Genomic DNA, 22,235 nt, shown 5'->3' on the forward strand with positions numbered 1-22,235 from the left:
AGTTTGTGTGAGGCCCTATCATGGTCATGAGGCACAGGTCGATGATAGGGGCTTCTGATACATGGAATGTGAAGATCTGCCCAACAATATTGAGAACTCGAATGGAACTCTACCTGAATGTAGTGACCATGAGGATGTGACAATAAGGACAAATGCAATGATCCAATAGTACAGTCACACAAAATGGTATCAATTAGGTCCAAAATATGTAAGCTAGAGTATACTCCAAAAAAATGGTTCTAGGACATGCTTATTTTTTGGAACAATGGAATTTACTGGAACATTACCAGGGTTGCCCTAAGTTTCCCCAAGTGATGTTGTTGTTGTGGTCTTCAGTCCTGAGACTGGTTTGATGCAGCTCTCCATGCTACTCTATCCTGTGCAAGCTGCTTCATCTCCCAGTACCTACTGCAACCTACATCCTTCTGAATCTGCATAGTGTATTCATCACTTGGTCTCCCTCTACGATTTTTACCCTCCACGCTGCCCTCCAATGCTAAATTTGTGATCCCTGATGCCTCAGAACATGTCCTACCAACCGATCCCTTCTACTGGTCAAGTTGTGCCACAAAATCCTCTTCTCCCCAATTCTGTTCAATTCCTCCTCATTAGTTATGTGATCTACCCATCTAATCTTCAGCATTCTTCTGTAGCACCACATTTCGAAAGCTTCTATTCTCTTCTTCTCTAAACTATTTATCGTCCATGTTTCACTTCTATACATGGCTACACTCCATACAAATACTTTCAGAAACGATTTCCTGACACTTAAATCAGAACTTATTGTTAACAAATTTCTCTTCTTCAGAAATACTTTCCTTGCCATTGCCAGTCTACATTTTATATCCTCTCTACTTTGACCATCATCAGTTATTTTGCTCCCCAAATAGCAAAACTCCTTAACTGCTTTAAGTGTCTCATTTCCTAATCTAAACCCTCAGCATGGCCCGATTTAATTCGACTACATTCCATTATCCTCGTTTTGCTTTTGTTGATGTTCATCTTATATTCTCCTTCTAAGACACTGTCCATTACGTTCAACTGCTCTTCCAAGTCCTTTGCCGTCTCTGACAGAATTACAATGTCATCGGCGAACCTTAAAGTTTTATTTCTTCTCCATAGATTTTAATCCCTACTCCGAACATTTCTTTTGTTTCCTTTACTGCTTCCTCAATATACAGATTGAATAGCATCACCAATAGGATACAACCCTGTATCACTCCCTTCTCAATCACGGCTTCCCTTTTGTGCCCCTTGACATTCATAACTGCCAACTGCTTTGTGCACAAATTGTAAATAGCCTTTCGATCCCTGTATTTTACCCCTGCCACCTTCAGAATTTGAAAGAGAGTATCCCAGTCAACATTGTCAAAAGTTTTCTCTGAGTCTACAAATGCTAGAAACGTAGGTTTGCCTTTCCTTAATCTATCTTCTAAGATAAGTCGTAGAGTCAGTATTCGCTTACGTGTTCCAGTATTTCTACGGAATCCAAACTGATCTTCCCCGAGGTCGGCTTCTACTAGTTTTTCCATACGTCTGTAAAGAATTAGTGTTAGTATTTTGCACCTGTGACTTATTAAACTGATAGTTCAGTAATTTTCACATCTGTCAACACCTGCTTTCTTTGGGATTGTAATTATTATATTCTTCTTGAAGCCTGAGGGAATTTCACCTGTCTCATACATCTTGCTCACCAGATAGTAGAGTTTTGTCAGGACTGGCTCTCCCAAGGCTGTAAGTAGTTCTAATGGAATGTCCTCTACTCCCAGGGCCTTGTTTTGACTTAGATCTTTCAGTGCTCTGCCGAACTCTTCACGCAGTATTGTATCTTCCATTTCATCTACATCCTTTTCCATTTCCATATTATTGTCCTCAAGTACATTGCCCTTGTGTAGTCCCTCTATATACTCCTTCCACCTTCCTGTTTTCCCTTCTTTACTTAGAACTGGGTTTCTATCTGAGCCCTTGATATTCATACAAGTGGTTCTCTCTTCTCCAAAGGTCTCTCTAATTTTCCTGTAGGCAGTATCTATCTTACCCCTAGTGAGGTAAGCCTCTACATCCTTACATTTGTTCTCTAGCCATCCCTGCTTAGCCATTTTGCACTTCCTGTCGATCTCATTTTTGAGACGTTTGTATCCGTTTTGCCTGCTTCATTTACTGCATTTTTATATTTCCTCCTTTCATCAATTAAATTCAGTATTTCTTCTGTCACCCAAGGGTTTCTACTAGCCCTCGTCTTTTTACTTACTTGATCCTCTGCTGCGTTCACCACTTCATCCCTCAAAGCCATCCATTCTTCTTCTACTATATTTCTTTCCTCCATTCTTGACAATTGTTCCTTAATGCTCTTCCTGAAACTCTGTACAATCTCTGGTTCTTTCATTTTATGCAGGTCCCATCTCCTTAAATTCCCACCTTTTTGCAGTTTCTTCAGTTATAATCTACAGTTCATAACCAATAGATTGAGGTCAGAGACCACATCTGCCCCTGGAAATGTCTTATAATTTAAAATCTGGTTCCTAAATCTCTGTCTTACCATTATATAATCTATCTGAAAACCTTCTATTATCTCCATGGTTCTTCCATGTATACAACCTTCTTTCATGATTCTTGAACCAAGTGTTATGATTAAGTTATGCTCTGTTCAAAATTCTACCAGGTGGCTTCCTCTTTCACTTCTTAACCCCAATCCATATTCACCTACTACGTTTCCTTCTCTGACTTAAATTTTCTTCTCCCTTCACTACCTGAATAATTTCTTAAGGGATATTCACTGATATTGCCCCGATTCCCAGACAGGTTTTATCATTTTTCCCTCGTAAATTTTGAGACTGCTTGTGTCTGTGTACGTGCGGATGGATATGTGTGTGTGTGTGTGTGTGTGTGTGTGTGTGTGTGTGTGTGTGTGTGTGTGTGTGTGTGTGTGTGTGTGCGTGTGCGTGTGCGTGTGTGTGTGTGTGCGTGTGTGTGTGCGCACGAGTGTACACCTGTCCTTTTTTCCCCCTGAGGTAAGTCTTTCCGCTCCCGGGATTGGAATGACTCCTTACCCTCTCCCTTAAAACCCACATCCTTTCGTCTTTCCCTCTCCTTCCCTCTTTCCTGAAGAAGCAGCCGTTGGTTGCGAAAGCTAGAGATTCTGTGTGTGTGTTTTATTTATTGTGCCTGTCTACTGGCGCTTTCCCTCTTGATTAGTCTTGGAATCTTTGTTTTTAATATATTTTTCCCATGTGGGAGTTTCTTTCTATTTTATTTACCTTGAAGATCGGATAGATAAAAAAATCTACTCACCAAGTGGCGGCTGGACATATATGTAAAAGACAGTTGTAATTGGTAAGTTTTTGGAGACAGTGGCTCCTTCTTGAGGTAGAAGGGTTGAAAGGGACAGAAGAAGGGTGAATGAAGAGGACTGGAGAGGTCTAGGGAAATGGGTAGATTTCAAGAAAGTCACCCTGAACCACAGGTCAGGGAAGACTTACCATATGGGATGAGAAGGAAAGAGAAGAAAATCATCACATATTCTCACATGTAACATAATTCGTCTTGCATAAATAGAAATTTACTTTGGAAGTAACACTTCTCATACCATCATTCACAATATTTTCCCATGACCTATTAGAAACATAAACCATTGTGACATCACACTCATTGAATGCAGTTTGTTTCTACAATGTATTGCATAGTCTTCATCCTAAAGCCTTTGACCCATTTTGCTGTCTGCACATGCCTACATGTGCACAGTGTTTTGTTGTTGTAACCAGCACATTTTATTTACAATTTAAGTTTTATTTTGGTGCAATTCTCTCCTTTATGTTTTATTGTTTCAGTATTATTCTGCAGCAGTCAAATTATTTGTTAGAGTATCAGTTCTTACCACTCAAATTTACAGAAATTTGACTTAAAACTAAAACGATGAAAAATTCTGGATTTCCCAATTGTTACAGGGTGTATACACCCTTACTAGCCTGTATGCTCATTTCACTGTCTATCATTTGTGAGTGTGTGTGGTGCCACACACTGGTACAGCAGCATCCCCAGCATGAATGCATTTTTAAATGCAGTATTTCAAGTTTTTGTCCTCAGTTTCAATATCAGACTAATCCACAAAATACCAGATTGATAATTTCAATTCATTCATTGTCCAAAGCATCCTATGATTTCCTATTATATGTGTTAACAGGACCTAATTGCAAAAATTATTGAAGGTTTTAAGCAAAGCACCTTTCCCAGCTGCACAAGTTGACATTAAGTTTTTGTCTATCAATCCCACTACAGTCTTTTTGTAGCAAGAATGTAAAAATCTCTACTTTTGAAATATTTTCCAAATGGCATCATTAAACTATTTTGAATAGCTGCTGCATTACTATGTTATTTCATGTGTAGTTATCTGAAAAGAACAGTATGATGTGTTCAAGCATTAACCATAGCAGTTCTGCATTTGATGGACTACAACTAAATGTCCTTAGATTATGTATTAAGTTAGTTAGTGGCTAGCAACACTACTGCACAAAAATACTCTCCTAACTTCCTGGAAGATCTTTTTGTTGTCTTTGGTTAACACTGTCCCTGTAGTGACAGCAAGATTGCTAATCCCTACATCTTTGGCAACACAAGTACACACATTGTTCCACATAATTTCAAAATAAGTTATGTACAAGAGCTAAGGAAGAGGTAATTAACTTACAACTATCAATAGTAAAATTTTGCGACCGGAATTAGACTGTTCTTCAGAACATAATTATGCATTCTGATAAAAGTATTTCTCCTTATAATTTTTAGTGGTAGATATAATCAAAGAAAATTATTATGAATATAGATATGGACAGGGTGTTTATAAATGAATATCGGGGTTTTAACGCTTTATAATATTTATTACATTAAACTTATTGTTATAAATGATATGTCAAATGAAAGAGCAACTCAAACAGTTTTACCAAGAACCTCACTGGCATTGTGAAGTACGTGATTGGTTGAACTTCACTGGACCCAAGCACTGGATAGGCCACAAGGGGCCCAATGATAGGGCTTGTTTTGCATAGCCTCTACGTTCACCCAACCTAACAGCATGCAATTTTTTTCCTTTGAGGCTTCATCAAGGATCATGTGTGTGTGTACCTCTGCTACCAGCACCCCTCACTGAATTAAGAAACTGGATTGAAGCTGCTGTTGCTACAACCACTGAAGACACGCTTAACTCTGCTATAGACTTTGTGTGTACCGTGTGACAAATAGTGCTCACATTGAAGACTTATAATGTTCTTGGTAAAACTGTTTGAGTTGCTCTTTCATTTGACATATCATTTATAACTGTGAGTTTAATATAATAAATATTATAAAGCATTAAAACCCTAATATTCATTTATAAACACTCTGTATTACATTCATCATTCTTGCCAAGTGAGCCTTTTGAGATAGTTTTACTTACTAATAGTGATAATGACTACATTGTACTAGGAACCAAAAGCAGGCTGAAACCAAACATGAACAGCAGTGAAATCTTAAATTTCAGTTGGAATACATGACACAGTTATGGGCTGGTTGTCACAGTGGAAAATTTTACTGCTACCAGAGAACTTAATAATATTACTGAAGTTATTACTAATCCAAATGCAAAATAAACGAAGTGAAAGTGGGTTAAGCAAAGTCAGTGGGTGTTTTTATACACCAGCCTAGAGGAGCTGTAGTGATGGAATACTTCAGAGAAAATATGCACATGAATGTCCTGATCATGGTATCATAATACGAATAGAATTAAAGTTGTCAGCTATAAATTAGGAAACTCATGTGATCAGAACAAGTGCCAAGAACAGGAATTCACGTGAGATTATTATATATTTATTTTCTGAAAAATTAACTTTAACAGTTAGTTATATAGCCAACCTATGAGGATAACATCTTAAATACCATGCTGACAGAAAAAACTTTTTGATTAGTTAACACAAAGGAGAGAACCTGTGACCATAAGGCTGCTATAGTGTCAATAGAATAGCTAACAAATGTAAGAAAAATGTCTGGTTAGCAGGTGGGACAAGAAACATTCAACATCCAATTCAGAAACATTGTAAAAGACACCTTAACACATAAGTACAGCATAGTTGTGAGGGGTGGAAATATCTGCCATGGTTCAACACCCATGCTACACAGTTGCTACAAAACCAATAACAACTTCATCACAGATATAAAGTTAAAGTCTTACTTACAATTAATAAATAGATCAAAGACATCTATACAATGTCTCAGTGATCATGACAGTAGTAAAACAGTGGAGAAAAGAAGGCAAAATACTGAATTTGGTCTTTAAAATTGTTTCCCTTTGGAAAAAACTTATTGTTGTTTCTCTATCCAGTAACCACACTAATGTCGAAATGACAGAGAGGAGTAACTAAACTGGAAAATCAACTACAATTTTTCAATAGACTAAAGATCACTGGATTTGATGAAACACTTGCACACTTCTGTGTTGACCTCTGTAGCAACAGTTTGCTGAAAGTTGCTTGAGCAACAAAGCATTTTAAGTGGTTTGCGAAAGGCGCATGTCAAACCTGTTTCCAAAAAGGTTTGTTGGGCCAGACATGCCTAACTATGGGACTGCATTGCTGACAACTTGTTGCAGGAAAATAAATATGTTTTATGTTGTTGTTGTTGTTGTTGTTGTTGTTGTTGTTGTTGTGGTGGTGGTGGTGGTGGTGGTGGTGGTGGTGGTGGTGGTGGTCTTCAGTCCAGAGACTGTTTTGATGCAGCTCTCCATGATACTCTATCCTGTGCAAGCTGCTGCTTCATCACCAAGTAACTATTGCAACCTACATCCTTCTGAATCTGCTTCCTATCTCTTGGTCTCCCCCTACGATTTTTACCCTCCACACTGCCCTCCAATACTGTTTTATGATCCATTTGGAAATGCTTCCTGTAAACAGATATTATTAAACTCAATTCATTTTATTCATCCATGAGACGCAGAAGGAAACAAGACTGCTGCACTCAGGTTGATTCACTGTGTTCCGTCATTCCTAGAGGCCATTCAGTACAGTTTTGTGCTGTTGTCGTCATTGCCGCCACCACAGGATAGCTTGTGCTGAGAAATAATTGTTTAGGAAAATATTTGACATGTTGTGGCATTTCTGAGTTAATTAGCATTGAAGTTAGCCAAACAGGCCACTGCATGTGCAAATTTAACTCCTGCTCCTAAGCCTGAGCAGTATTGTGCGCTGTCATCTACACTATGAGAACGACTGACATTAATAGTATCTGGTGAGCCACTTAAATTTGCATGTGCAGTGGCCGAATTGGGTAACTTCAATGCTAATTAACTTGAAAATGGTGCAATGTATTCAATTTTTTTCTAACAATTATTTCTCACACAACCTACCCTGCAGCACCCTTACAAGTTTCTGAGACCATTTCTAACCATCCTGTAAAACCTCGTAGACAATGACAAAAGCACTATCAAGATGTTTGCTACTGATGCTGCTGTATATGGAAACATATCAATGCTATAAAACCGTAACATAATGATGAAAGAAATGCAACAGATCAACACTTTGTACAGACATTGGCAGTTGAGCCTCAATTTCCCTACACGTTATCAATTTCCCTACATGTATAGCTCAGGACAGCAGTACTCTAATAGATGGTTCAAATGGCTCTGAGCACTATGTGACTTAACTTCTCAGGTCATCAGTCCCCTAGAACTTAGAACTACTTAAACCTAACTAACCTAAGGACATCACACACATCCATGCCCGAGGCAGAATTCGAACCTGCGACCATAGCAGTTGCGCGGTTCCAGACTGTAGCACCTAGAACCGCTCTGCCACTCCGGCCAGCCACTCTAATAGATAATGTATCTGTACAGCAAGAGGATGTAGAACAAACACATGCTTTCCCTGTGGTAAATGGATTATCTGACCATGATGCACAACTGATTAACTTACAAAACCTAACAGGGTGTACACTTCAAAAACCATTTTACTTAATATGAGGGTGTTCAACCCGGTATCTATAGATACTTCAGAGAAAATGTAAACTGGAAAGATGTATATAATGAGTCAAATGCTAATGATAAATGCAGCACATTTCTTCATAAATTTATATCCCTTTCCAAACATTGTTTTCCAAAGAAAATTACAAAATGAAACACCATGAACTTTTCAAAGAAACCTTGTATTACTATAGGTATTAAAGTGTCTTCAAAAGAAAGCTGTACGAGACAGCAAGAACTAGTAAAGATCCAGAAGTAGTTTTACACTATAAAAATTATTGTAACATACTGAGAAAAGTTATAAGGAAATCAAGAAATATGTAAGTTACAGAAGAAATTAACATCTCCAACAATAAAATCAAATCAATATGGAATGTTGTAAGAAGGGAGACAGGAAAAGTAACCACTGGGGTAGGTAGTATTACTGTTAAAGAGAATGAGACCAACTTAACCAACAGTACACATGTAGCCAATGTATTTAACAATCACTTATTAAGTGTAGGAGAAAACATTGGTGAGAATAGTTCAAAAGAAAAATCCAGGTAGTATTTGGAAGAGACAGTTTTGAAAAACTTTAGTCAGATTAAGTTTCATCTAACAACCTCTTGTGAAATAAGGAAAATTATTAAATCTTTGAAAAATAAATGTTCTGTTGGAGTAGATGCATCTCTAACAAGTTATTAAAACAATTACAGCTGATGTTTTGACTCAAATATGCAATGCATCACTGACTCAGGGTATTTTTCCAGACAGGTTAAATTATGCCATTGCCAGACCTCTCTACAAAAAGCGGGAAACCACTAATGTCACTATCTACTGGCCAGTATCCTTTCTTACAGCATTTTCATACATCTTTGAGAAAAGAATGTACTCAAGAGTGGTTAGCCATCTCAACAGTAATGGGATATGAAACTTCCTGGGAGATTAAAACTGTGTGCCCTACCGAGACTCGAACTAGGGACCTTTGCCTTTCGCGGGCAAGTGCTCTACTAACTGAGCTACCGAAACACGACTCACATCCGGTACTCACAGCTTTACTTCTGCCAGTATCCGTCTCCTACCTTCCAAACTTTACAGTCTCGGTCGGGCACACAGTTTTAATCTCCCAGGAAGCTTCATATCACTGCACACTCCGCTGTAGAGTGACAATCTCATTCTAGTAATGGGATACTTAGTAAATCACAGTTCGGATTGCTGTTCCACTGAGACAGCTATATACAATTTCACTGTCCACATAATAGAGTCTTTAAATAGTAAAACGGCAACGGTAAAAATATTCTGTGACTTATCCAAAGCATTTGATTGTGTAAATCATGACATTATGTTAGAGAAATTACAATTCTATGGTATAAATGGAACAGCATATGAGGGGTTTAAGTCACATCTACAGAACAGGATGCAAAAAGTCTCTTTATATGCTTCAAGTGATTCAAAGGAGTTGTCACTTCATCTCACTGGGGTGAAATTACATTTGGTGTTCCACAAGGTTCGATCATGGGTCCCCTCCTGTTCTTGATATATGTGAATGACCTCCCTTCTTATGTGAAACAAGATGCTGAACTAACACTGTTTGGTGATGATACAAGCATAATTATTAATCCAGTGAAAGAAAGTCCGACAGAAAATGATACAAATAAGGTCTTTGGAAAAGTTATTAATTGATTTTCTGTGAATGGGCTTGCTCTGAACTTTGAAAAAACACAATACATCCAATTTTCTGCTGCAAAAAGAATAATTCCGTCAATAAACATAACACATCAAAAGAAGTCAGTAGCCAGGGTAGAGCATACTAAGTTTTTGGGTGTACATATAGATGAGAATCTTAATTGGAAAATTCATATTTTGGGTCTCCTAAAGCAACTAGGTTCAGCAACTTTTGCAATGAGAATAATTGCCAATTTTGAAGATGTAGAAATTAGTAAGCTAACATAGTTTGCATACTTCCACTCTCTGATGTCATACAGAATAATATTCTGGGCAACTCAACACTTAAGCAAAAGGTATTCACTGCTCAAAAGAAAGTAGTTAGAATAATGTGTGGGATTCATAGTCGCATATCTTGTAGGCATCTGTTTAAAAGGTTAGGAATTCTTAGAACTGCTTCACAGTACATTTACTTAGTAATGAACTTTTTTCTCAACAACATGGACCAGTTTAAAATCAACAGCGACATTCATGATTGCAACACCAGAAAAAAGAATGACCAACACTATCCTTTACTTAACCTATCTTTGGCACAGAAAGTGGAAAATATGCTGCTATGAAACTGTTTTGATAAATTACCAGATGAAATAAAATGTCTTAACTGACAGCAGTAATAGTTTCAAAAACAAATTTAAATCATACCTCCTTGACAACTCCTCCTATACCATAGCTGAATTCTTGAATATGAGTAAATAAATCTTGAGATATAATATATGCATTTTGTGCTATTTAAGGGAATGGGATAGATAATAGAAATATTTAGGTATAACACTATAATGTAACAATCAATAAATTAATAAATAAAACCTTGTTTCCTGAGCGCATTTCTTGTGCATTTGACACGTTCCATGTCATAATGGTAATTCCGTGCTACTGATCAATGGAACACATAAATATGCAGAAAGATCAATTATTGTATGATTGCGCAATCAGTGATCAATTAATAGAAATAGTCACAACCACAGAATATCTAGGTGTACGTGTCTCGTGTAAAAGAGTGGGAGAAAAAAAAAAACAGATTGTAGGAAAGGCAGAAGAAATTGAGGTTAATTGGGAGAATCCTACAAAAATGTATCTTAAAAAATCCTCATTCACTCAATTCTCGGGTAAGGTTCATTAGCACGACCCTTAGTGGGTATGATTTATAGAATACATAAAGCTCTTCTGTATATTTTGCCACGAGTTTGACTAGTAAATGCAAGAAATTCATCTAGCAAATACTTGAAAAGTATTACTGTAATATACAGAAGGAACAGTTGTAATTTAACACCAAGTCTGATTTTCAGTGACAAGACAATGTTCCAATCTGTATAAAGGTTAAGGCTGACTTTGCCATAAGGAAGGAAGGATAGTGTAATATTACAAATACAGGCAAAGTACATATTTTGTAACACACTACATCACACCTTACCTCAAATATTTCTGTCCGTGACACCTCTAAACGGCAGTGACCACTTTGCGGTTGAAGTGCTTGCAGTTCAGTTCTTAAAGATTTGTGCTTCGTAACCAAATCTCGTTTGTACTTTGGCAACAATTCACTGTCCAACAGTTCCCTTGGCAGTTCTCCACTTCGTACATTTAGTGACACACACACTGAAGCTGAATTTCTATTTTCACTATTATTTGCACTTCCGTCAGTACCAGCAGCAGGTTCCGTTGCACTATTGCTACTTCCTTCTCCCGAAGTTCTTGCTTCACTGTTCATTGTTGTGCTACTTCCACTGCTTGTAGGGGACAGAGAAGGCTGGCGAGATGACCCAGAAGGTGAATCTTCCCTCCCCACGGGATCTACCCGTCCACTGCTCGAATTGGAATTTGAGCTGCTCGTTGCGCCATGGGTTGGTGAAGTGCTTGAGCTCTGTTTCCTAATAAACAAACAATATGTCAACACTTTTCAATAAATGGTAAAAGCACTGTGAATCTGATAAAATAAATTTCTTAAAAGTAAATGTGGAAACCCCTTACATGTATGGCAACAGAAAATGTGAATTTTTATAGATAATTTGTATATCACACATTACCAGTGACTTTTCACAGTCTGGAACATTACAGACTGAAAAAAAAAAAAAGCAATTTTGAAACTGAAACTTCCTGGCAGATTAAAACTGTGTGCCAGACTGAGACAATAACTCAGGATCTTTGCCCTTCGCGGGCAAATGCTCTATCAACTGAGCTACCCACGCACGACTCGCGCTCCGTCCTCACAGCTTTACTTCCGCCAGTACCTTGTCTCCTACATGACGTGAGTCATGCTTGGGTAGCTCAATTGGTAAAGCACTTGCCCGTGAAAGGCAAAGGTCCCAAGTTCGAGTCTCAGTCCGGCACAGAGTTTTAATCTGCCAGGAAGTTTCATATCAACACACTCTGCTGCAGAATGAAAATTTCATTCTGGAACTTTAGCAATTCATTCTTTAATAAACTGTCATGATGATAATTTTTTTTTTCCATCCAGGCAGAAGTGAGGCACTTAATATTTATTCAAGTTAAGAGATAGGAGGCCTGTACAATAACTTCCCTCTTGTCTGTTAGGACTTAGCATCCTGCAAACTGTCATTCATCATCTTAAACCTTCGACTGCTACAGATGTGCTTGCTGCATGCCATCTAAACTGCTACGTCATTAATGGCGACTATACTATAGGCACTGACTTGTCTTAGGGCTGTTATCAGGAGTTGAGTTAATAATGTGACCAACCTTACGGCATACAAAATATTTCTGAACACTATAGTGACCACTCTTTTCAACCGAATTTTGTCACTGACAACACAAAATGAACAGTGAATGTAAAATACATTAAGACTTAATTTTTTTTTACGCTGAACTACTCTGTTAATTGAATACTGCCGTAGCAAAACTGCACAGATGTTAAAGCTGCTTTTTCTTTAACAAAAAAAAAGACATTTATTAGCAATTTTTAGCATGATTTTTCAATGGCAAAAAATGATGTGTCACTCAATTTCAGTTGTTCACTATTCCCTGCTACCCAATCACAACAAAGCTCATTCTGCATATATTTCTTGCTTTACTGACTCAGGAAGTTATTGAATGTGTTAATAGTACACATTCAGTTTTTGTATCACTAATCACAGGATGCAGTTTTATTGAGTGCAAATTATACAATGTCAGCAATATCACTGTCACAGTGATGATGTATTCCTCAGCAAAATCTTTTTCCACTTCGTTTTTGTTGAATGGGACATTTTCTGTAGCTGCACATACAATTTTTCCGTAGACTGCAGCAGTTCGAGTGCTTCATTACAGGGGTACACATTTATTATCTGCACGTTGCAAAGTGTGACAATAGCAAAACTTCCATAATCCTATTTAGAAACTTAAATACTTTCAAATTTCAAATAAGTTCATATGCATCAAAGATAAGGTGGCTTGTACAACTAGGTCACCCTTAAATGTTCATAATGTTATTTGGTTTCCAAAATAAATGCTCTAAAATATGAAATGTTCAACCTCTCCTGTTTGCGTATTAGCACAATAACTCAATCAAAGGCTGCTTTCAAAGCCCAGCTGTAGGTGATTTGTAGTCCACAGAAGCAGCATGTGTCACTGTGTCCTGACAGAATGAACTGGGGCAATGTTGTGAAGGACAAACACGTTGTTAGACAGCTTACCTCGACTTTTGATACCAACAGCCTCTCATAGTTTAATGAGCATATTTCTGTAGCATGCCACTGTGAGAATTTGCATAATTTGTTATGACCACACCATGACAGACTCCAATAAGACCCGACATCACCTTGCACAGTGATGGCTTGTCTTCATCTTTTACAGCTATGGTGCATCCACATATTTCCACTGCTTGCTGCTACATAGTGATACACCTAATGTTCGCAGCGTGATTAGGCAGGTGGAAGAAGTCACCTGGATTGGTCTGACACAGCAACAACATTTCCGTTTCTGCCTCAGTTTGATGTACTTTATGTGTGGGTGTGAGCAGTCACAGAGCCACAACAGATAATAATGTTTCTCTCGTTCAACAAGTTATGCAAGACATTACAAACTAACCAACGATTTATTTTCACTTCCTCTATCGCATCAGGTGTGAATGCCAGTTTTTGAGCACTGCTCTCATGATCCTCAGTTATTTACAGAAGAATGATATCTCATTACATTCTTCGTCACTCAGACTTGTTCAACCACACTGAAAGTGTTAGGGACACCAAACCACTGTCTAATGCAATGGCGCATTGTTGCTGTACAACTTCACTGACTCAGCCTGGATTGTTGATCCCCCTCCAGTGCAGAAAATGAATTATAACACATTATTCCACTTTATCAATAGCCCGTAAAATCGTTTTTCGGCTCCTCTAGCGGGATGCTGTGTAACTGTGGCACAGGGATTTCAATACTTAACACAACTGTACACATGTATGTACAAAAATTAATTATACAACATTTTTACTGGGGTGGTTAGTTAAAGCTTTAAGATCCCCCCCCGCCCCCCCCTCCCTCTCCTGTACATTTGCTGTAGGACAAATAGTGGAGGGTTGTACGTGGTAAGGTATACTATTCCAGACTCCTATCTTGAAATTCTGTAAAAGAGTCACCACAATTTTTTACACCAAAAAATCAACCTTACTGTCATTTCTATAACAATATTTTCCTCTTTGCAAATCATTTAAAAGTGAAATGTACTCTGTGAAGAGCATCATAACAAAGATAGGACAATGTCCTGATGTCAGTACTGAAACATAAATAGGATTAAAAATATCAACAGGAGACCCCAACAATAAACATCCACAAATTCTCCAATGAAATAACCAACCTCTAATGAGATACTACATAAATGAGTTAGAAATATTGTTTTACGTCTCAAAACATCCACAGCACAACGGTATCTGTGTGGCTCCACATCTAAATATGTTGGGAGTATGTGTGAGCACAGCTACAGCTCTGTGGAAAAGGCTAGCTAGGAGATAAGATGACTAGATCAGCTTGTTAAAGGTCCAATGCTCTCTTTTTAACACATCCACAACAGGCAGACAAGAATCAAGATGTGGCCTTGAATGAAGAATACAGACAGTTACTTCATGTGATTTAGCATTCCACATAAAATCTAAACAAAGATGGTCAAATCTCATTACTCCTACATATAAGTCCATTACCTCGCCCACTCTTTCATATTGCACAGTCTACAGATTTATCTGTTAGTCCCATTTAATTTAAGATGTACTTCCACACATCATGGTGAACAATCAAACTGGTGCTTCATGAAACAATTCTCATAATATTATCAGAAATGTCACAGTAGCTACTAATGTTCTACATATTAATATGATTATAGTAAGGAAACTTCCTGCAGAACATACATAATTTAGGGGTAAAGGAGACCACTCACACATTGAGTCATCAACAGACAAACACAAAAGAAGAAAACATGCTGCTTTTGGGAAAATCCTTTGAACAATTAGAGTTTCTTTGTTTCTTGTGTGTGCCTGTTGATGGTGAGTCAATCCTTCTGCTATTCTGCAAGTGGTCTCCTTTACTCCTAAATTATTTACATATTAACCCTTTGAGCGCCAGTGGACACTAGTGACTTTCGCATGATATTACCAATGCTACTGCAAGACAGGGACTTCTAGTGGTACAATGAGGTACTTCTACAAATTTAGTGCACCATCTAACTTCTGCACCACTTCAGTGCAGTAATGTGTTCATACAAGTATTGTAGTAGTTCTATTATATGTTTATTACCTTGTATAAAAAACTTTTTTAATTTTAAATTCAGTGTATTAATGCGGTCTTAGTAAATGAGTGTTTGTAAAATGATTCTTTCATATAGTGTTCATTAAAATTTCCACTTGAGACCTGTGGAAGGTACATTAGCTTATTTGTTTCAGTTGCAAATATTTGTCACATATTATTGTTTTTCTGATATGTTCTACATCCTGGAGGACCTCCTCGCTATGGATCAATTGGAATGAACGTTAATCTAATCTAATCTAATGATAGTAGTCATTTATAGTATTCAAAGCAACGGATATAATTGTAGGAGATTCTGACATGCTTTTTATATAGTTTATTTTTTTAATAGTGGCGATATTGAGGAGATAACTGACAATTAAAGTAAGTATATCTAAGTTATTGTAATGTAATTTTCAGTTTTTACTACTGGTTTTCTGAGTATTACCGAAATGAAACAAATGGGGCAGAAGGTAATTGTGATTCAAATTTTATTAAGTTGTAACCCCACTTTTGCTTGTTATTTAGGACTATAATTTGTTTTGGGTATATGAGTTCAAGGAGGTTTCAAGATGTCAGTTTGTCTCAGAAAATGCAAATTTGCTTTAAAATATATCATATGAAATGATGAGTGGTTGAAAACTATATGTCCTAGTGGTTCCAAAATGAACTTACCTCTTTAAATCAATTGATTGTTTATTTTTTGCCCATTTCTTTCTGTATTTGGTTGATTGCTATGATGATAAAGATTAATTTTTGAAAAATTTCACACTACATTCTTAAGTGCAACCACCTCCTTAAAACACGTGATTGTTCTCTTTCTGTCAATTTATTCTTGTATTCATGTATTGTGACGATAAAGGTTAATTATATCAATAATTTTAAATTTTATATTTTTCACATTGTTGCTACTCAAAGATCTAATATGACCATTTTCAAAATGAAGTATACAATTAGTGTGTTCTTACAATATTTAATTATTCAGGAAGACTAAACCTTAAGAAGCCAACATGTTCCAGTCTACTTACCAAGCTGAATGAAAAATTAATCAATTGCTTAAGTTGAAAGGCCACAGTTCGCAACCATTAATAAATATCTTTAATTTACTTCAGTTAATTGTCAGAACAACGTGATATGAAGTGTATTCAGGTTTACAGCTATGATCATTCACAAGTAGCACAGTTATCATCGTAAACACTTAGCATTTTCACAGGAATGGAATATTCTGTGGATTCAACTGCAAGTACAAGATGAGAATACACAGGTAAAGTTTCCGCATTGAAATTTTTCATTTAATGGCCTTCTGTATTTTGTTAAGATCAGCATAAAGACAAATCACGTCATTCGTGTGATTATTCCATTTGCCTTCAAACAATAAAACCTGTTTTAACTCTTTGTTGCCTGATGATACGTAAAGGTACCAGTAAGTTTTTAGTCACATAAGTTTCTCACAGTTCAGTTTTGTGTGCTGAGAGCCTGTTGTTACTTTCCTGTACCTCCACTCTACTGTTTCAAAGCTGTTACTATACAATAGCTACACCTCTCTGGCAACAAAGCTTTAAACTCCTTGTTGCAGGCTACTGTGAAAACAGAAGATGTCACATGTTTGTTTCCATACTGTTGTCTATCTTTGTGTGCAAGCTATTGAAACTTCTGTCGGATTTTCCATTGTAAGAACTTTTGTCTTTTTTTTTACACTAGTTTGGAGCATTACACTATAAACAAATGACATACAATGGAAAATATAAAGTGGACTTAGAAGTACCGCCAAGCTGTGAGAGCACTTTATTGTAGCTGCATGATGTAACCTCTCACATGTTGTTCGTCTAACTTTTTCTCACACACATGGACAAAAATCATAATACTGATGGTTGTTTTCGCCCTTTGACTGACACAGAAATTGAAGAGGTTTTGTATGAGAATATTCCCACTGATACTTAATAAATAACTGACATTGAAAATGAAGATGACGAAAATGTTAATTACAACACAGCCTTTTCACAGCCTATTACACTAGAAGTCTGCTTCGTCAGGAAAGAGGGGAGGAAAAGGAAAGATGAAAGGATGTGGGTTTTCTTTCCTTTTCCTTCCCTCTTTCCTGATGAAGCAGCCGCCGGTTGCGAAAGCTCGAAATTCTGTGTGTGTGTTTTATTCATTGTGCCTATCTACCGGCGCTTTCCCGCTTGGTAAGTCTTGGAATCTTTGTTCTTAATATATTTTTCCCATGTGGAAGTTTCTTTCTATTTTATTTACATCATCATTAATTTGAACCAGACATTACGATAAATTAGACAACATAAAGAATATCTTTGGAAGAAAGTTATCCACAGCAGAAGGAAACAGTTAGCATTGGGTCATTTACAAAGGCAAACATACTGTGCCACTCTTCCACATGGACAGCATGGTAGAGCAGTTTTGCTGCATCAATGATCTCAAGACTGAACATCCCAGACATTTAGAATGTTCAGTGCTGGCTCTGTAGTAGTAGAACTAATACTTCTACTAAATTTCAATCAATTCCTAATTTTATTATCGAGTTAGATCATGGTTACCTGGACAACAATAAAACCTGTTTCCCAACAGAAATACAAGTATAATTTATGGAGTATATAATTTTGAAGGTAAATTGCAATATCTTTTAATGTAATAAGGGACGGGTGTCAGTAAATTTAACAGAAGAGTAACTCTTGACTAAACTGTAAAGTAAAATAATAACTGTTCTGTTCTTAAATAAAAGCTGTGATCGGAAGTTACTTTTTCTTTCCACTGCATATTACTGGTAGTTACAGTAAATTCCAACTATTTTCTAAATAATTTAAATTTTGTCTCACTGTATTTTGCACATATTTCTTGTTTTCTTCGTGTATCATATTCTGAAACTGCACCAATACTATTATAGATATTTTGAGTTTAAAAGCAAACATTTCAAACTTTTTATAAAACTCTAATTCCTGTGAGTACCTGTGTTTCGTTCAGGTTACCGTATTTACTCGAATCTAAGCCGCACTTTTTTTCCGGTTTTTGTAATCCAAAAAACCGTCTGCGGCTTAGAATCGAGTGCAAAGCAAGCGGAAGTTCTGAAAAATGTCGGTGGGTGCCGCCACAACTTACTTCTGGTGTCAAATATATGTAGCGCTACACAGACATGCTTTATAGGCACAAAGATAAATACTAGCGCCAAAACCTCTGCGTCAGTAAATAAATTAAAAAAAAAAAAAAAAAAAAGGGGGGTGGAAGACTAGCTTTTTTTTCTCCGACTCGAGTTTTGACCACTGCGTTTTCATACATTATCCAACGAAGTAAATACAAATTCTGTATTGTTCATCTTCGAATGTAGCAGCATTTCAATGTACTACGAAAACGCGACTGGCAAAACTGTTTGGGATGTTTGTCAATATGGCCAACTCAACGTTCTGGATTTTTTCCTATCTGTGAGAAGAGATAGTTGCTAATAGGAACTTTTATAAATTGTGAATCACATGCAGTATTCTCGTCACCATAATAATAATATGAATATAAACATTTTGCCATGTATTGTTTCGTGTTTGCTGCTATCTCATTTAAAACCTGTCTGCCTAATAAACTACGAAACTAGAGTGAAACAACAGCAAACGCGGAAGAATATACACATCATGTCATGTTTATATTCGTATTATTCTTATGCCTAACAGTGATACAGTCAGAAATGAAGCAAGGCAATTGACTAGATTTTTAAATCTAAGATGACTAATTTCTGTGCAGAATGTAATGCACTAAAGAGGCGCCTGCAACGATTTTCAAACAGAGAAAAATTTTTGTTAAACTCTCGTTCAGAACATCTTCTATCATACACAGTATATTATTTGGTTCTTGTTGATCATTATCAAAGAAAGCATCAGTGTAAGTAACAACAAATAGCAGTCTCTTGCCATAGTTTCGCTAATGAGACGATTCCTCTCTCTTTTTTTAATTGTAAGCGGCGGTAACGCAAACAAACGCGACAGGCCGTAAATGCGCACTATCAGAATGCGACAAACAATGCATGACAGTACAGTAATGCATTTTCAGCTTAGAGTGACGTAAACACCTGTAACAAAGAAAACTGCGCTTATCAGATCACAGAAAAATAAGGAATCAATTCAAACCAGACAAAGCACGTGAAAAAGGAAGGGTACCCGAATAAATATGGACGGAGCGCCTGACGCATAGCAATGGATACCTGGCATAGCTTAACTGCTAAGCTTACGACTTGAACCAACCTACTGTCGCTGTATCATCATTCATTCAACCTACATTGTGTCTCATATTACAATGGACCAACTTTGTTTCGATTTGGAGATGCGGCCTAAGACTTTTCTCTCCCCTTGAATTTCGAGTCTCAAATTTCAGGTGCGGCTTGGATTCGGGAAATTTTTTTCCCCTTGATTTCAAGTCTCATTTTTCAGGTGCAGCTTAGATTCGAGTAAATACGGTATGTAAGCCTTCATGTGAATAACTACCTGGATTACCAAAACTGTTGTCCTACTAGAATAGCAGCCCTTACTTTCATTCCACTATTTTGACTTATCTGAGATTTGCAAATGTTCCAAGTTTCTTTTGTCCCAGTTGCATGTTATTACACTACTTCATTACATTTCTTATTCATCTGTTAACGTGAGAAGAAGGCTATAATTTTGGTAACTTGTGTAATTTTCGTTTATGTTTCGTTCTACTCCATCAATGTATTAGGCTTATATTTTCAGTGACAAGATTATGTGTGTATGCCTAACCAACAGTTCATTCATACAATGTCAAATTACAGTATAGTCTTCCTCAGTTTCATGTATATTGTTGTTCTATTTGTGATACATTTCCTATCACTTTCCTGCTCACTCTTATAATTTCTGTCGCATTCCTCTTTGTATTGTCAGCTGTCCTGTTCTCTATTGCTTACCAAAATAAACTTTTAACAACAACTTTCTCCTAGCAGTTTCTCCTAGGTTGAAACATATTGCAGTTTCTCCATTTCATAGTTTCCTGTTTAAAAGATATCTGCCTTTCAAAGCTAAGAAATTAATGTTGTCCCCTGAACACAGAAGTCTGTCATTTCATTAGAAGAACTCTAATAGGGAATTTCTGCACTTTTTAGGTGATGTCTGAAACTTCACAGATGAAGTTCTTGGCAAACCAGTCAGTTGAGGAGAAGCACAAAATCACTGTAACAGTTACCATCCAATACTAAGTGCTGTCAGCAGAATTCTGTTGTGTGCACACACCACAAGAGTGACCAGTAATGTGTGGATGTGGGTGTGGGTGAGGGTGGGGGTGGCGTTCACTTTCCTTTCATGTTTGAACATAAATAGTTTGATACTGCCACGAAAGACACACACACATACACACACACACACACACACACACACACACACACACACACACACACTATTTCCAATATTTAATCCCAATTAATCTGTCCCACATACATATTAAAATTGTGTGTTTGTGCACAATACAGTAAATTCTTTAACTTTTCCATGCATTTAATTCGTATGTAGATTTACTAGGAGGGCAACAGGGCAGATGTTTTATACGTACTACTGACAGAACCAAAAAATTAAGACTGCATAAAATTGAATTGTTAAAAAATGAAAGTAACGAGTAGAAATTACAGAAAACAGAACAATGAACAACTGTCTTTAGGAGAAGAAAAAGAAAACAATTATCCTAACTCATTCTTTGATTAATCTGGGAAGTTTCAGGTCATGTTGAACAGATAATTAGTGTTTCCACAGCATTATGCTGCAATATTTCATTTCATGCCACAATATTTCTGAAATCAATTTCTTTAAAGTTTGCCTCTTTCTTTTCAATCATTTCATGCCCTCTTTGTAAAGAGGTCATTTGACATAGCACACTAGTTCAGCATCCTCAAATAGACTATGATGGCATTTATATGGAATGATTTAAGGAAACAACAGGACATTTTGAGTTATATTACAAGCTCCCACTATTTCTCAACATGAGTATATAATAAGCTCCCACTCTCACTGAGTTTATAAAGATCTCTCATTTGATTTACAATGTTTACGTGACACAAACATAAAAGGAAACATGATTAAACTATACCAAGAACAGCAACAGAATCAAATGTTTGATTAATAACTGGAGAGTTGCAGCATCAAAAACAATAATCAAGATCACCACTGCAGAAAAACTTACTTAATGAGATTTGAGATTACTGCGCCAGACAGCCGTGGATCAGTGAACTGAGTGGTGCGGTTATTGTGATCTACAAAATAAATACGTCCAGAACTAGTTTGCCTCATTTCCCATCCTGGTGGTAAAGGACCGAGATCTGAGCTTACAGTCAGGTCTCGTGGAATGCGTGGGTCATGCCATGTACTTATTCCAGATGGAACATGGTAGAAATACACCTGCCCTTGCTGTGTTGTTCGTAATTCTGAAAATTAATGTAATTAGTTTTTAACCAAGTTGCCACCTCGCTGCAATGAAAATTCTATTTCTAAAGCAGTAATTTAGTTGCATCACAGGAGATACATTTTTATTTAACACAACAAATTTAGACTCAAGATAATGATTGTGTTTCATGGCCAAAATTATGCAAATACCAAATCACTCCAAAATAAATATTGAAACATTACTGATAAAAGAAATATGAAATTTATACAATCAATAAGTATTACTGTGTAACAGAAGCTGGTGTTAATAAGAAAGAGCAAAATGGCATGTGGTTCACACACTTGGTATAACAATAGTTTAAATATCATTCTTCACTGTGGTGAAGTAACTTTTTAAAAAATTAACACTTGCATGCAGTCTCCTACCCTGCTAAGGAGGTTCCTTTTCAGAACCTAATATTATTGCTAGTTCAGTAATGTTT

At 36.8% G+C, this 22,235-nt stretch overlaps 1 protein-coding gene across 2 annotated transcripts in view; it reads right to left on the reverse strand.

Moving 5' to 3' along the window:
- Nucleotides 1-22,235, reverse strand: part of LOC126335532 (E3 ubiquitin-protein ligase SMURF1) — a 187,480-nt gene that overhangs the window by 58,120 nt on the left and 107,125 nt on the right. For both annotated transcript variants that reach the window (XM_049998905.1, XM_049998906.1), the window contains 2 exons: nucleotides 21,554-21,794; nucleotides 11,094-11,547 (listed from right to left, as the gene is read on the reverse strand). In XM_049998905.1, the coding sequence (XP_049854862.1) occupies nucleotides 11,094-11,547; nucleotides 21,554-21,794 (695 nt within the window). The remainder of the gene's footprint in view (nucleotides 1-11,093; nucleotides 11,548-21,553; nucleotides 21,795-22,235) is intronic.

This window comes from Schistocerca gregaria, chromosome 2 (genome assembly GCF_023897955.1).
Source record: "Schistocerca gregaria isolate iqSchGreg1 chromosome 2, iqSchGreg1.2, whole genome shotgun sequence".
NCBI classification, from domain to species: Eukaryota; Metazoa; Arthropoda; class Insecta; order Orthoptera; family Acrididae; genus Schistocerca; species Schistocerca gregaria.